General features: G+C 48.8%; 1 protein-coding gene across 1 annotated transcript; it reads left to right on the plus strand.

Annotated features, from left to right (window-relative positions):
* The first annotated feature begins 227 nt into the window (after nucleotides 1–227).
* On the plus strand, nucleotides 228–2,154 carry LOC135886049 (olfactory receptor 10A2-like). The gene is made up of 2 exons (XM_065413939.1): nucleotides 228–257; nucleotides 1,195–2,154. Exons 1-2 carry the CDS (start codon nucleotides 228–230, stop codon nucleotides 2,152–2,154), a joined length of 990 nt encoding a protein of 329 aa, XP_065270011.1.
* The last annotated feature ends 15,076 nt before the right edge of the window (nucleotides 2,155–17,230 follow it).

Here is a 17,230-nt window from a genome sequence, read left to right on the forward strand (position 1 = left end):
GGTTTATGGATTAGAAGGCTACCCAGGAAAGTCCATCTGAGGATAACCACTGGGAAAGGAAGAGTGGAAGTCTTGGAGAAGACCACTGGGGGCTTGTTATACTAGTCTGTTTTCCTGGAAGGTGCTCAGATAATACCATGATGGGCACCAAGATAAATGGATGGATGGATGGATGGATGGATGGATGGATGGATGGATGGATGGATGGATGGATAGATAGAGAGATGATGAAGTCAGTGTATGATGAAACATTGCCTGTAAGCCTACAGAAAGGGTTTCTCCCAACAAAAGCAAAATATTCCCATTGGGACACTAATCCAATTTAATTTAATGGCCACTGTTTTCTCCTAACAGAGAGCTATTCTCTGTAATTATTCCTGCTGTGTATAAACTAGAGCAAATACATTATTAAAAGCAGGGTATAGTGTGAATGAGAGGACTCAGGAAGATCAGCATTGCTGCTGACGGCTTCTTCATTTATGAAGAAGGATGAAGTCGATAGCCAGGTCTGTTTGTTTTATTTATTTAAAATCATTTATTTAAAAAAAATAACTGGGTTGGGGGGGCTATCAAAATGGGGAGTGTTAGCTCTGGCCCCCGAATGGTTGGGATGGTTTATTATGTAAAAGACTCATTCAGCTCAATCGTACAATCTTTAGCATTTGCCTTTAGCTAAATCCTGGAATGTTCATAACCCTCTTGCTCATCCAACCATCTCAGTCTCTTTGTAGAGATCTGGGACCAAATTCAGCACCAAAATAAGTGGATGCCATGGTCATTGACATGAGTGGAAAATTCAGAAATTTTCTGTCTCTCTAATCACATTCCCTTCCCTTGATCTAATATTTTAAAAGACAACGACATTTTTGTGAATACATATTTTTCCATTCTGAATATTTTTTCCTGAATTTATATTGCTAGAGCTAGTTTACCAGGCATAGGATGGATAATGCCATGGGAATGAAACATCCTCTAGTAAATGAGGCTCTTTGTAGAATCCCTGTGTCATTTGCTCTAGAAGTTGGAAGGAGTGTAGTAGATAGCTGGAATAGGTGCATAAGTATACTAAAAAATATAAATGTAGGCATGATCAGAGCCCTAGTTTAGATGAGGAGAGTTGAGCTTTGATACCAATTTAACGTTGCTGACCACTGCTTGAGTTAATACATATTTTTTTCAAATATATATGTCTAGTGGGACACCATTGTCAACAATGCAAAGGAAAATCGAAGTGCCACCACAGAATTCATCCTGCTTGGGTTTGGAAACCTCCATGAACTGCAGTTCCTACCCTTCATGACAGTTTTATTTATCTACGTGATTGCTGTCTCTGGGAACATGCTTGTTGTCATCACTGTATTGGCTGATCGCAGCCTTCACACCCCCATGTACTTTTTTCTGGGCAACTTATCCATCTTGGAGCTCTGCTACATCTCAACCATTGTCCCAAAGATGCTGAGAACCTTCCTTACAGAGCATGAAGTGATTTCACTCATGGGCTGTATCACACAGTTGTATGTGTTTGGTTCCCTGGGTATTTCTGAGTGTTTGCTCTTATCAGTCATGTCCTTTGACCGGTATTTAGCCATCTGCCATCCACTAAATTATTCAGCAATAATGAACTTCAGGGCTTGCCTTCTGCTAGCAGCTGGTTCTTGGGCTGCAGGCTTTGCAGTTCCTGTGATAAGCATAGTTATGTTATTCAGGTTGCCTTTCTTTATTTCCAATGACATAGACCATTTCTTCTGCGATTTAATGCCTCTGCTAAAACTGTTGTGCACTGGTGCTTATAAGATTGAGGTTGTAACTTTTACCTTTGCTGCCTTTGTGGTTGTGGTTCCATGTTTACTAACCCTGGTTTCCTACTATAGGATCATATTGACTATCTCTAGGATCCCTTCCACCACAGGGAAGAAAAAAGCCTTCTCCACCTGCTCCTCACACCTCCTTATCGTTAGCATTTTCTATGGGGCCCTCATTATTATCTATGGTTTCCCAATAGGAAATCAGTCGCCTGATCTAAACAAAGTCTTCTCCGTGCTCTACACTGTCCTGACTCCCACAGTCAACCCTCTCATATACAGTCTGAGAAACAAGGAGGTCAAGGATGCTCTAAGAAGGATTGCAATGAAGGCAATCGCTTTCAGAAGTTAAACAGTTATCCCTGATGTCAGATGTTTGGCATGAGTTGCATTTCCATTCATTGCTGTCAATGTAGATAGTTGCTAAGTTAAAAACGCTGGGCTGTACATGGCATGAGTGCAAACAGGAGCTCTCTGCATTTAGTGCTGATGGCTTGTCACCCTCCTAGGTTGTTTTATAAATTTCAGGCAGAGTCACATGTTATTGGATGGCTATAAAAATAGTTTAAACTAAAAGCAATTTTGATGAACTAATATTATCCATTACTTCTAGTATCTCTTGCATTTTATTCCTAGGGGAATTCTGCACCACTGCACAATGCAGAATTTGCACAGAATTAATGTTCTGAACAGAATTTCATGTTTCCCCCACAGAAATGGGGCTGCATTAGGGGCTGATGGACTCTGCAGAGCCCAGTTCTCCAGCTCGCAGTGAGTGGAGTGCCCAGCCTGGTGGGGATGGTGGCTCTGCACACTCTGGCACCCAGCTTGATCCTCATCCACCCAGGGACTGGAGAGGGCCTGGGAGACCTGGCTCTGGCAAAGGTTGAAGAAGGGCCGGGCCTCACCACAACCCCTGATGGGACAGTAAAGAGGGTGGGGAGAGTAAAGTCTCTGGAGGGGGGGGTGCATGTGTCCGGGCCGGGGGTGCCCTGTGGCTGGGCCCTGGAAAGAGGGGTACAAGTATCTGGGGTGGGAGGTGCCCTGCAGCTGGACTCTGCGGGGAGGGTTTGTGGGTGTCTGGGCTGGGGGGTGCCCCGCACCTGTGATCTGGGGGGGGATATGGATATCTGGGCTCTGGGAAGCCTCATGTAGCCCCCTCCAGCAGCCCCCAACTGGAATTGGTTGTTGTAGGGAGTTTCTTTCACTCTCTGCTCCTCGGGGAATCTTTGCTTTGTTGTTGTCTTTTTTGTTGACATACTTGTTGACAGGTATTTTGAAATAAATTAGCTAAATAATTGAAACTGGAGTGATTATATTGTGTTATTCTGACAAATAAAAGATGCAGAAGTTTTAATTTTTTGGTGCAGAATTCCCCCAGGAGTAGCATTTGTCAGCTCTTCTGGAAGGTTTGACCCAAAAGCCATAATTATTTGGGTGCTGTCATTTCTAGGTGGTCAGCTTGAGACACTTTAAAGAAGCATGATTCTCAAAAAATAATCAGCACCCAACCTATGCAAATCAGAGCCATTTACATTCAATATTTTTGGCTGGTGTTTTGCAAAGGGCCTGAGGGAGTTAGGCACCCAAATCCCATTGAAATTCAGTGGGATTTGGTCTTTCAGATCTGGATTTTTAAAGGAATTTAGGTATCTAGTGGGATTTTCAAAAGCATCTAAACACTTAAAAATCATCTTTTGCAATGAGAGTTAGGTATGGAGGTGCATTGGAATATTCCACTAGCTGCCTAAATACCTTTAAAAAATTTAGGCCCTTTGGACATCCCAGCCTTAAAACTGTAGCTTGAAACAGCCATTAGAGCAAAAGAAACACCATGTGGGAGGCGCAAAGAACAATGAAACATCCAAAGGCACTTAACGGGTCTTCGTAATTTTGAAAAATCTCACCCTATTTTGATTAAAAGATTACTAACCATTTCTTCTGTCATCTGTCTTGTTTGAAGAATGCCTTTGTTTTATGTATGTACTAACACTGAGCTAATTGTTAGTATTAAATAAATAAGAAGGAGATTTCACCATTATCATCATGGTCATTAACATTTTTTCAATAGAGCCATGAAATTGGCCTTCTCCCCTCCCTCCCCGTGCTGTAGTGGTTCTGGATGGCATCAGAACAGCATACAAGAAATTTTGCCACATGGAGAATGACATGTTGTTCTCAAAATGGCATCCTCTGCACAGCATGACTTTACACGCACCCTACATGAGAGGTCTTACTGCATGGACGACGCCCTTTGAAGACCTACATGTCTCTCTCCCTCCTGACTGGGGTATTTCCAGGCTGCATAGTCCCCTGCCTGCACTATGTTACTTCCAGCAAGCCAGACTGCCTTATCAGGTCAGCGTGTGGGCTTGGCTTTCTATTCCAAGGCTATGAACTGCTGTAATTGAGAGCAGTTATAAGTCACCACGCGGCAAGCACAGTTAAATCATTACATAGAAAACCTCTTCAAAACAAGAAAAGAACCTACGAGTATGCTAATAAGGTTAGCGGAGATCACCCCAACTCCCACCTTGGGCTCTGGTCCATGTGAGTCCTTCCAAACCATCCCTAAGGAGCGGGGGGCCCATGGGACAGAAGGTCCTGTCCATTCTCAGGATCAGAAATAAGGCCCCGAGTCAGTTTAAACTCAGGCCTGGTCTACACTACGAGTTTAGGTCGAATTTAGCAGAGTTAAATCAAATTAAGCCTGGACACGTCCACACGACGAAGCCCTTTTTTTCAACTTAAAGGGCCCTTTAAACCGGTTTCTTTACTCCACCTCCGACGAGGGGATTAGCGCTGAAATCGGCCTTTGCGGGTCAGATTTGGGGTAGTGTGGACGGAATTTGACATTATTGGCCTCCGGAGCTATCCCACAGTGCTTCATTGTGACCGCTCTGGACAGCACTCTCAAACTCAGATGCACTGACCAGGTAGACAGGAAAAGCCCCGTGAACTTTTGAATTTCATTTCCTGTTTGCCCAGCGTGGAGAGCACAGGTGACTATGCAGAGCTCATCAGCACAGGTAACCATGATGGAGTCCCGGGATCACAAAAGAGCTCCAGCATGGACCGAACGGGAGGTACGGGATCTGCTCGCCATATGGGGAGATGATTCTGTGCTAGCTGAACTTCGTAGCAGTAAACGAAATGGCAAAATATTAGAAAAAGTCTCGAAGGCCATGAAGGACAGAGGCCATAACAGGGACGCACAGCAGTGCCGCGTGAAAATTAAGGAGCTAAGGCAAGCCTACCACAAAGTCAGAGAGGCAAAAGGAAGGTCTGGGGCAGAGCCGCAAACATGCCGCTTCTACGCGGAGCAGCATGCCATGCTAGGGGGTGCAGCCACCACTACCCCAACTGTGTGCTTTGACTCCATCAATGGAGAATCACACAACGGGGAAGCGGGTTCGGGGTACGAGGAAGATGATGATGAAGACAATGAAGATAGCTCACAGCAAGGACGTGGAGAAACCGGTTTCCCCAACAGCCAGGATATGTTTATCACCCTGGACCTGGAACCAGTAACCCCCGAACTCACCCAAGGTGTGCTCCCAGACCCCGAGGGCACACAAAGGACCTCTGGTGAGTGTACTTTTGTAAATATTACACATGGTTTAAAAGCAAGCGTGTTTAATGATTAATGATTAATTTGCCCTGGCAATCACGGCCAGTACAGCTACTGGAAAAGTCTGTTAACGTGTATGGGGATGGAGCGGAAATCCTCCAGGGACATCTCCAGAAAGCTCTCCTTCATGTACTCCCAAAGCCTTTGCAAAAGGTTTCTGGGGAGGGCTGCCTTATCCCGTCCGCCATGGTAGGACACTTTACCACGCCAGGCCAGTAGCACGTAGTCTGGAATCATTGCATATCAAAGCATGGCAGTGTATGGTACCGGTGTTTGCTGGCATGCAGACAACATCCATTCCTTATCTCTCTTTGTTATCCTCAGGAGAGTGATATCATTCATGGTCATCTGGTTGAAATGGGGTGATTTTATTAAGGGGATATTCAGAGGTGCCCGTTCCTGCTCGGCAGAACAGAAATGTTCCCCTCTGTTAGCCACGCGGTGGGGGGGAGGGGTGAAGTGATCATCCCAGAGAATTGGGTGTGTGTGTGGGGGTAGTTGGGTTTGTGTTGCATGTTAACCCGGAAACCGCAGCCCCTCCTTTTACATTGCAAACCCATTTTAAATGGCCAACCCAACGGGTGCTTGGTATGGGAAATGAGGGCACTGCTGCTTGAAACCATTCCCACATGTTATGAAGGTTAAAAAAGCCAAAAGACTGTGGCTTACCATGGCTGCCTGCAAGCCAAATTCTGTTGCCTGGCACTGCGTGAGTGATCTCTCACACCAAACCGACAGGCCCTCAATATAAGAGGAAAAATGCGACTTTGTAACGAAAGCACATGTGTTGTGTAATGTGAACAGCAAAATTTAACGTGAAAGAGTGTACCCATTGTTCTCTAAAATGTGACTTTTTTAACCACCTCTCCCTTCTCCTCCACCAACTGCAAATGTTTCTCCTTCACAGAGGCTAGTGAAGATTAGAAGGAGAAAACGGCGGACTCGGGATGATATGTTCTCGGAGCTCCAGATGTCCTCCCACACTGAGAGAGCACAGCAGAATGCGTGGAGGCAGTCAATGTCAGAGTGCAAAAAAGCACAATATGAACGAGAGAAGAGGTGGCGGGCTGAATCGCAGGCTGAAGAGAGCAAGTGGTGGGCTGAAGAGGATAGGTGGCGTCAGCTTGCTGACAGAAGGCAAGAGTCGATGCTCTGGCTCAGTGGCATAGCCAGGTCCTAAGTGCAGGGGGAACAAACCTAAAAAAGGCGCCCCCCTTGGCCCCTCCTCTGGCCACGCCCCCTTGGCTCCTCCTCCAGCCGCTCAGCGCGCGCCCACCTCCACTGGCTCGTCCGGCCGCGCCATGCCCCCCCGGCTCCTACAGCCACGCTGTGACCATGCTGCACCCCCCCCTCGGAGGGGCTCGGTACGAGGGGAGGGGTCCGGGGGCGGGCTGGCGGCGAGGGCTAGCTGGGGCTGGCGGCTCCCCTCGGCAGAGCAGCAGGCACAGCCTTCGGGGAGGCCGGAGGGCTCCTCATAGCAGAGGTGGGGGGAAAGCCGCACGGCTCCGGCTGCGTTCCGGGAACTGGGGCCACCGCCCTGGGGCCGGAGCCATTGGGGCCAGGGGTGATCGGCTGGCGCCGCTCAGCCAGGGCCGGAACCGGGGCCGGCGTGCTTGGCCAGAACCGGGGCCGGCACCCTGGGGCCCGCGTCCCAGGGCCCGAGCTGGGCTGGGGCCACTGGGGCCGGAGCCACCAGGGGTGCTAAGCCGGCACTGCTGGGGCTGGGGCCGAGCCGGGCTGGAGCCTCCAAAGCTGGGAGCGGGCCGGCACCGCGGGGCCTGGGCCGAGCCGGAGCCGCTTGGGCTGGACCCGCCAGGGGTGCTCGGTCGGCGCCACTGGGGCCAGGGCCGGAGCCGCCAAGGCTGGGAGCAGGCTGGCGCCACAGGGCCCAAACCGAGCCGAAGCCGCTGGGGCTGGAGCCGCCGGGGTGCTCGGCCGGCGCCGCTGGAGCCAAGCCGGGCCGGAGATGCCAGGGCCGGGAGCGGGCCGGCGCGCTCGGCCGGATCCTCCAAGGCCGGGAGAGAGCTGGCGCTGAGGGGCCCGGGCTGAGCCGAAGCCGCTGGGGCCGGAGCTGCCGGGGTGCTCAGCCGGCGCCGCTGGGGCCGAGCCGGGCAGGAGCTGCAAGGGCTGGGAGCGGGCCGGCGCCGTGGGGCCCGGGCCGAGCCGAAGCCGAAGCCACTGGGGCTGGAGCTGCTGGGGTGCTCAGCTGGCGCCGCTGGGGCCGAGCCGGGCCGGAGCTGCTAGGGCTGGAAGCGGGCCGGAGCCACGGGGCCTGGGCTGAGCCGAAGCTGCTGGGGCTAGAGCCGCCGGGGTGCTTGGCCGGCACCGCTGGGGCTTAGCCGGGCCAGAGCCGCCAGGGCCGGGAGTGGGCCGGCGCGCTAGGCCAGAGCTGCCAGGGCCGGGACCAGTGGGAGCCGCTCGGCCAGGGGCGGACTGGGCTGTGCCACCCCTCGTCTCCCCGGAGCCCTCCTTCTCGCGTCTCCCCCCCACTCCCCAGCTCACCTGCTGCTGCCGCCGGCTTGCCCCCTGCTTGTTTTTAGACTTCCCGCGAACATGTGATTCGCGGGAAGCAGGGGAGGGGGAGGAGCATGGGGGCGGAGTGTTCAGGGGAGGGGAGGAGGGGGAAGTGAGCTAGGGAAGGGGTGGACAGCTGCGGGGCCCGTTTAGGAGCCGCTTTTCCAAAATGTGATGAGGGGAAGCGGCTGCTTCCCCTGCACCCCACTAGCTACGCTAGTGCGCCGGCTGCTGGAGCATCAAACTGAAATGCTCCAGCGTATGGTTGAGCTGCAGGAAAGGCAGCAGGAGCAGAGACCGCCGCTACAGCCCCTGTGTAACCAACTGCCCTCCTCCCCAAGTTCCATAGGCTCCTCACCCAGACGCCCAAGAACACGGTGAGGAGGCCTCCGGCCACCCAGCCACTCCACCCCAGATGATTGCCCAAGCATCAGAAGGCTGGCCTTCAATAAGTGTTAAAGTTATAAAGTTTTAAACTGCAATGTGTCCTTTTCCTTCCCGCCTCCCCCACCCCTCCCGGGCTACCTTGGCAGTTATCCCCCTAGTTGTGTGATGAATTAATAAAGAATGCATGAATGTGAAGCAACAATTACTTTATTGCCTCTGCAAGCGGTGCTCGAAGGGGGGAGGGGAGGGTGGTTAGTTTACAGGAAAGTAGAGTGAACCGGGGGGGGGGAGGAAGGGTTCATCAAGGAGAAACAAACAGAAGTTTCACACCGTAGCCTGGCCAGTCACAAAACTGGTTTTCAAAGCTTCTCTGATGCGCACCGTGCCCTGCTGTACTCTTCTAACCACCCTGGTGTCTGGCTGCACGTAATCAGCGGCCAGGCGATTTGCCTCAACCTCCCACCCCACCATAAATGTCTCCCCCTTACTCTCACAGATATTGTGGAGCGCACAGCAAGCAGCAATAACAATTGGAATATTGGCTTCACTGAGGTCTATCCGAGTCAGTAAACTGCGCCAGCGCACTTTTAGATGACCAAATGCACATTCTACCACCATTCGGCACCTGCTCAGCCTATAGTTGAACAGGTCCTGACTACTGTCCAGGCTGCCTGTGTACGGCTTCATGAGCCATGGCATTAAGGGGTAGGCTGGGTCCCCAAGGATAACGATAGGCATTTCAACATCCCCAACGGTTATTTTCTTGTCCGGGAAGAAAGTCCCTTCCTCCAGCTTTTGAAACAGACCAGAGTTCCTGAAGACGTGAGCATCATGTACCTTTCCCGGCCATCCCACGTTGATGTTAGTGAAACGTCCCTTGTGATCCACCAGGGCTTGCAGTAGCATTGAAAAGTACCCTTTGCGGTTTATGTACTCGGTGGCTTGGTGCTCCGGTGACAAGATAGGGATATGGGTTCCGTCTATTGCCCCACCACAGTTTGGGAATCCCATTGCAGCAAAGCCATCCACTATGACCTGCACGTTTCCCAGAGTCACTACCCTTGATATCACCAGGTCTTTGATTGCATTGGCTACTTGGATCACAGCAACCCCAACAGTAGATTTGCCCACTCCAAATTGATTCCCAACTGACCGGTAGCTGTCTGGCGTTGCAAGCTTCCACAGACCTATCGCCACTCGCTTCTCAACCATAAGGGCTGCTCTCATCCTCGTATTCTGGTGCTTCAGGGCAGGGGAAAGCAAGTCACAAAGTTCCATGAAAGTGCCCTTAAGCATTGAAAAGTTTCGCAGCCACTGGGAATCGTTCCACACCTGCAACACTATGCGGTCCCACCAGTCTGTGCTTGTTTCCCAGGCCCAGAATCGGCATTCCACAGCATGAACCTGCCCCATTAACACCGTGATGTGCACATTGCCGGGGCCCGTACTTTGCGAGAAGTCTATGTCCATGTCAATTTCCTCATCACTCTCATCGCCGCGCTGCAATCACTGCAATCGCCTCCTCACCTGGTTTTGCTTTGGCATGTTCTGGTTCTGCATATACTCCAGGACAATGCGTGTGGTGTTCATAGTGCTCATAATTGCTGCGGTGATCTGAGCGGGCTCCATGATCCCAGTGCTATGGCGTCTGGGCTGAAAAAAGGCGCAAAACTATTGTCTGATGGAGGGACGGAGGGAGGGGCGAGTGATGAGTGACGACATGGCTTACAGGGAATTAAAATCAACAAAGGTGGCTGTGCATCAGGGAGAAACACAAACAACTGTCACACAGAATGGCCCCCTCAAAGATTGAACTCAAAACCCTGGGTTTAGCAGGCTGTTGATTTCACGGAGGGAGGGGGAAGCAAATGAATACAGAACAAATCTGGTCCATCTATTTTTTACCTCTTAAGCTGGCAGCAGACGGTGCAGCATGACTGATAGCCATCGGCATCTTCTGGGTGCTTGGCAGAAGATGCTGTATTACGACTGCTAACCATCATCATCAAGACGGTTCAATAGGACTGCCAGCAGGACTGAGTCTCCAGGAGACAAAACATGTCTGCCCAGGTGCCTCTGACCGAATTCACTGAGGAGTACGACGACGACGGATACCAGTCGTAATACACCATCCGCTGCCAAAAGGCAAGGAGCTGCTGCTGTATAGCAATGCAGCCCCACGTCTGCCAGCACCCAGAAGACATATGGTGACGGTGAGCTGAGCTGAGCTGAGCGGGCTCCATGCTTGCCATAGTATGTTGTCTGCACAGGTAACCCAGGTAAAAAGGCGCGAATCGATTGTCTGCCGTTGCTCTGATGGAGGGGGAGGGGCCTGATGACATGTACCCAGAACCCCCCGCGACACTGTTTTTGCATCATCCGGCATTGGGATCTCAACCCAGAATTCCAATGGGCGGCGGAGACTGCGGGAACTGTGGGATAGCTACCCACAGTGCAACGTTCCGGAAGTCGACGCGAGCCTCGGTACTGTGGACGTGGTCCGCTGACTTAATGCACTTAGAGCATTTTATGTGGGGACACACACAATCGACTGTATAAAACCGATTTCTATAAAACCGGCTTCTATAAATTCGACCTAATTTCGTAGTTTAGACATACCCTCAGTATAGTTCTCCAGAAGTCCTTCCTTTGTCAGTTGGCCTCAGGAGAATCCAGTTTGAGCCAGAATATGAGAGCCTCTCCAGGTGGGGGTACCTCACTGGAGGTGTTACAGACTGAGTGAATTTGCCTAAACACCCCCACCCACCTTTTCTTAGTTCCTGGAGGGCTGTAGTCACCCGTCTCCATGGAATTACACACAGTCCCTTGTCTACAGTGATACATAAACTTATTGCAGTAAGATCTCCCAATGATATGATAGGTACTTGCCAGATATGTCACGCCAAGAGTTTATATAGCACCTTGCCTGTTGGGGTTCTGACCATGACTGGGAGTCGTACACACTACAACAGCAATAAAATAACAGTAATACTATAATTCGGTGCCTCACAGTGTAAATTGCAAGACTGAGGCCCAGATGTTTGAAATTATGTGTAAGGGGACTGTTGGCCCCCTACTAAAATTCAGTGGGTTTTTTTGGGTTGGCTAGCTCACAGTACCAAAAGGAAGGGGAAGGGTCGATGGGAAATCAGGACCCTGAGACTGACAGTCCCCAGGAACAATGGGGAGAGGTCAATGCTTCAGTTCAGCCTGATTGAGAGGACAGGCAGGTTAATGAGGGAGTCAGGAGGCCAGGGGGGTCCCATCCACTGTGTGAGCTGGAATTGCCTGGAACAGAGTGGGGCTGAGCTAAGGAGAGAGCAGGGGGCCCGAGCTGTGCTGGGGAGCAGAGTTGTGCCAGCCAGAGAGAACCAGAGATGCAGCCCAGGAAGCAGGTCAGTGCTGGGAACAGAGTTACAGAAGCAGCCCAGAGAGCAGACCTGTGCTGGGAGGAGAGCTGTAACAAGCGGGCCAGAGAAGCAGCCCAGGGAGCTGGAGGCAGAGCAGCAGCTATGCTGAGGCAGAGTGGAGCTGGAGCTGGGGCTGGGGCTGAAGCAGTCCAGAGCTGGGTGCAGTGAGCAGCTGGGGAGAGCGAGGGGCCCAGTGCAGGGAGACACCCCCAGCCGAGTGGCCTTGTAGGCCAGACTTGGAGGGCGATTGTAACCCCGACGGGGCAGGTCGATGCTGGGAAGAAGGGTCCTGCCACCCAGAGCCCAAGGGCATGTGGCCACTGCCAGAGCAAGTGTCCGACCCGCAACCTCCCTGCAGCAAAGCCAGGGCCTAGAAAGGAGGTCTGGGACTTGTGAGGAACAGACTGAGCTTCCCTTACATTCCAGAGATGCTGGTTGTGATGTCCTCGTGCCACAGAGTGGGGTTACCTGTTTTCCTTTAGTCTTTCCTATTTTTTCCTTATTTTTTAAAATTGGTTGCTGTTTAATAAATTGTATTTGCTTTGAACTGTATGTAATGATCAGTGGGTCAGGGAAGCATCCAGTGCAGAGAGAGCACCCCGGAGTGGGGACACCCTAGCCCCTGCCCTAAGTGACCACAACAAGGTTGAGGGTTGAGCCCCTCAGGAATCCTGGGCCCAGCTTTGTTGGGGTTATGAGGACTCTGCCACATGGGAGATTGGAAGGGGAGTCCTCAAGGTCAGGCAGGGCTCTGGGTAAAGGAAGTGGGAGCGAGGACTCAGATTCTTTCGCTAGCCCATTTCACCGGGGTAGTGTGTAAGCCAGGAAAGTTCCCCACAATAGTGGGACCATTCCCCCACTTACATATGCAGGAGTAGCTGTGCTCAGCATTGCAATGCCTAACTTGTTTTACAGCTTAACTCACATTTTCAGAAAGGATTTTGGCACCTAGGAGCAAAAATCCCACTGATAGTTGATCGGGCCTTGACTCTGAAGTGCCTAAATCCCTTTTAAAATGAGATTTAGGCTCCTAAATCATTTAGATGTTGCAACGCTGAGTGAAACAACACCTAAATACCTTCTAAAATCTTCACCTAAGTTTGGTCTTTTTATTTTATTGTAATTATTTTATTTTATTTTATGTATTTTATTAGTAAAATATCTGAAGGTATATTCATATTTTCATGTGCCCCATCCAAATCCTTTCAAAGGCTGCCATTGACGTCCATGGGATTTGGATGAATCCCTGTCTTCATAGGAAAGTTTTGTGCCTGGGCTGATAAAGTCCCATAAAAATTCAGCCAAACCGTTTGCAGACCACAGAGAAATAGACTGTCCCTCTTGTAGGGAGGTGTAATTTTAGATCTTCATTGCCATGCTGTTTTCCATCAACCATGTCTCCTTAACTTTGACCTCACAAACTCTCCGTGAGATACACTTTGCACTATAATCCCATGTGCTGTGCATGCATCATGGAAAGGTCTTCAGAGACCAAGGCTCAAACAGTCGCCAAGGCAGATAAAAGAGCTCTGCCTATGTTCAAACATCTGGCTTTTGGACTGAATTGAAGAGACACAGCTCTGCTCCCCAGGCAGGTGGGAAAGCAATTTTGTTGCTTTTTCAAATGGGTAAAAACTTCTCAGTTCTGACTCTATTATTGGGACAATGAGTTTCACTGCTGTCACAATTCAGGGCAACAACAGTTTTGGAAGGGATAGAAAACCTCATGTTTCAGGGATGAAGGCAATCTCTAACTATAGAGACCACTAGGAAGGCAGATTATCTGACATCTGCTTCATGCAGAAAGCATCTTGTGCTAGGCTCTGTCAGAGACAGGATACTGGTCTATCTGAACCTCAGATCTGACCAACCTGGCAATCCCCATGTTTCTAATAGAAATCAGTTAGCATGATTCTCCTCTCACTAGCAGCAGCAGAAATCAGGGGCAGCTTCACACATATCAGATCAGTATCTAGCCACGACTGGGTGGAAGAAGAGGCGGCGTGGATGGCTTAAATGGCTGGGAATGTGATACGAGAATCAATCAGTGATTCAAGTGCATGTCACGTCAATCTATTCATCTAACTCTGTTATCATCACTCAGGGATTTGGTGGCCATTGTGAGTAAGAGTGCACCTGATACTATTCAGATGCAATATCAGATGGCTCAGGTGTATCAACACTTACAACTCAAAATCTGTGGAACTGATGGCATGGGACATATGCTTATGAATTACTTTCTTGATGAAAAAAATCATTTCAGAATTTTTATTTCTGAAAGGGATCATTCAACAAGTTGCTTGGAAAAGTTTGCACCACTTGGCGCTTGTTTATATTTGAACAATGTTGCACCTAGCCGATCCTTATCAAAGCAGTGTGACTGGCCATCCCAGAGTCTTACAGACCAGTGACACTGTTCAATACCAGCACACTAATTAAAGCAATAATGAGAGAGAGAAAGAGAGAGAGAGAAAGAGAGTTCTAGAACACTGAGAAGAATGGCGCTTGATAGGAAGAAGTATGTATGGCTTCTATAACATCATAATGCACCTCAACACTTAGCAGAGTGTGTGTGTGTAAGAAAGAGAGAGAGTCAAGCAAGAGGTGGACAGGAGTACATCAAATTTATTTGGGTTGCCAAAACAAACTTGATAAAGCCACTTGCCAGAAGCTGTGAAGGAAGCTGCATAGTATGTTGGTTAGTGTTCTGCCATGGATTGAAATGGCAAAAGGTTAGCAGGTTATATTTAATAGTGTTTTGCACCCATATAAATGAGAAGGGGAAACAGCCCCACTGATTCCAGTGGAGTTATTCCTGATGTATGCGTGGATGTGTGAGAGAAGAGCGAACCCCATTAAAGAGAGCAAAGCCTGCGGCAAGTATTTTCAGAGATTAGGCACCCAATTCCTGTTCGATTGCTTTGAAAATCCCAGTCAAATCGGTGTTATTTGCAGAATGTTCTTGTCTTTAAGACAAGGGCACTGAGGAGACAAAGATAACAAATGATCTTGTGAATCTGATTTGATTGACAAAGAAATGTAAATTCTGGGAAATTATCTCTGGATTTGCTTTTTCCATTTAATATTTTGTTGTGAGGGGGAAAGCAACCTACAGAAAACCATATTTTTTTTTAGTATTGATGTCAGTCCCACCAGTTCATTCCAGAGTAACTCTTGAGTCCTCAGCATGGGGCAAGGCATTACTTCAGTTGATATCAGTTGAAAAGTGAAGCAAATCTGCCCTGCTAAAGAAAAGATCATCTCTTTAAAAAGAACTCACCGTTGCTCAATGGCACGAGAACTTCCAGGCATGAAATCTCCTGAATCTATCTATCTATCTATCTATCTATCTATCTATCTATCTATCTATCTATCTATCTATCTATCTATCTATCTATCACTATAAGTCTAACATACGATACGCGTCTGTGGCTGAACAATACAGTCCCTTTGTGCCATCTTCTTTCTCCAGATACACATAATCTCAGCCCTTTATCAATGCTTAGCAGAGGCAGACATTTACTATGGGACAGGAAACACTGATTAGTCCCTGTTAAAACAGCATGGGGAATGACCATTCTGAGCATCTTTGGAACCTATTCTGTGCCTATTTTTAGCTTAATCAGCAAAGACTGCTCTTTCTATCACTTGCCTGGAAACTTGCAGGGTTTCTGCAGTCTGAGTTCTTTATGGGCAGTTCATGCCATCATGCTATTAATGTGCACTTTCTTTTGAAATCTCTGACAGTGAGCGGTACAGGGGATCAAATACTAGACTATTTTTATTATTTGTATGATTAGTGCACATAGGAGGTGTTGTATTAATTTAGATGTAATATGGGCCAAAAATGTTCCCTTGACCCATTCACTGTCCAATATTAAACAGTTTTAAACAAGCTCTGGGGTTTGGTAATACAGAGACCTCACCCTGCTTAGTCCCATGGAAAACACACCATTAAAAATCCTTTAAACCTTTTTTAAGATACAGAAGATAAGAACATAAGAACGGCCATACTGGGTCAGACCAAAGGTCTATCTCGCTCAGTATCCTGTCTTCTGACAGTGGCTAATGCTAGGTGCCCCGGAGGGAATGAAGAAAATGGACAATCATCAAGTGGTCCATCCCCTGTCACCCATTCCCAGCTTCCTGCAAACAGAGGCTAGGGATACCATCTCTGCCCATCTTGGCTAATAGTCATTGATGGACCTATCCTCCATGAACTTATCTAGTTCTTTTTTGAACCCTGTTATAGTCTTGGCCTTCACAACATCCGCTGGCAAAGAGTTCCACAGGTTACCTGTACATTATGTGAAGAAATGAAGGAAAAACATTGAAAGCATTTGACATCTGAAGAATTAAGTAAGCTTTTATTTTAGCAACATCCCTTGTTCCCTTTCCCTTTAGCTGAAAAAAACATTTAGAAGGGGGGAAAACTCCCTTCTTTAGCGGTATCTCAGATGGTATCAAAGATGGAAATTATTGTCCATTTAGGGAAAGCACAAGAAGTTTGTGGAGAAGTGCTGGTAAGTGTTGTTGTTGCAGTCTGAACCCATTTCCTAGAAGACAAAGCAAGATACAAATACACACGGGGGGAAAAGAAGAACAGATAAGATCGGAAATGCAGATTCTGTCTCTGGTGACTTTTACAGGCAATCTCACTGCTGAAAAAACACAGGCACAGCACACAGTCTTATCAGCCACTCCGACCAGCAACTGGTAAACTTGTACCAACATCAGGCTGTTTAGGGCATTGATTTTAGCTGCCTCTTTCTGGTCACAGGCTTACAGCAGTGTTGCAAAATAGCCAGTCTTGGCCGGCTAAGCCAGACAATTCTTAGATAGAAGGAAAAAGGAGAAGGACAGGAAAGAGAAGAAATAAGGTGGAGAAGGGAAAAAACACACGGTGGTTGGAGAGACAGACAGAGTCTCACATCCCAGCTGGTATTCAGGATTTAGCAGAAGCTGGTGGAGGTGGCCATGTTATCTGGGTGTCTCTCTCTCTGGCATGGTCTGCTCAGTACATGTCTCGGGATCAGGATCATGATGGCCCAGGATCCTAGGAGACAATGGGGATGGCAGCCATGATGGTGAAGCTCTCTCCAGCAGCCAATTTTTCTCCCAAAGCTTCTTTCTTTAAGGACCCCAAAGGGAGTGATGGGCAGAATAGCCCATCCCCTCATTATTTTGTCCTCCAATTAGGCCTAGTTTCCAAAACTCCCATTTTGGTTAATTGATTTCCAGTCCACATTTTCTTGTTTACCAGGCATGATCTTAACACAGTCCTTGAATTATATTGGGAGGCCTTTTTGTTTGAACTAATTCTCTCTCTGTCTGTCTCACTTTTGTACCTTTTCCCATCGACATTTCTTGTTATCGGTCATTGTGACACTTTATAAATTGTTATCCATTCCCACATTGTTAGGCTCACAGTCAGGGTAAATGTGTAGGTTCAGTTATCGCAACAGAGCCGGGTCATGGAGCAGGAC

Source organism: Emys orbicularis, chromosome 12, assembly GCF_028017835.1.
Source record: "Emys orbicularis isolate rEmyOrb1 chromosome 12, rEmyOrb1.hap1, whole genome shotgun sequence".
Taxonomy (NCBI): domain Eukaryota; kingdom Metazoa; phylum Chordata; order Testudines; family Emydidae; genus Emys; species Emys orbicularis.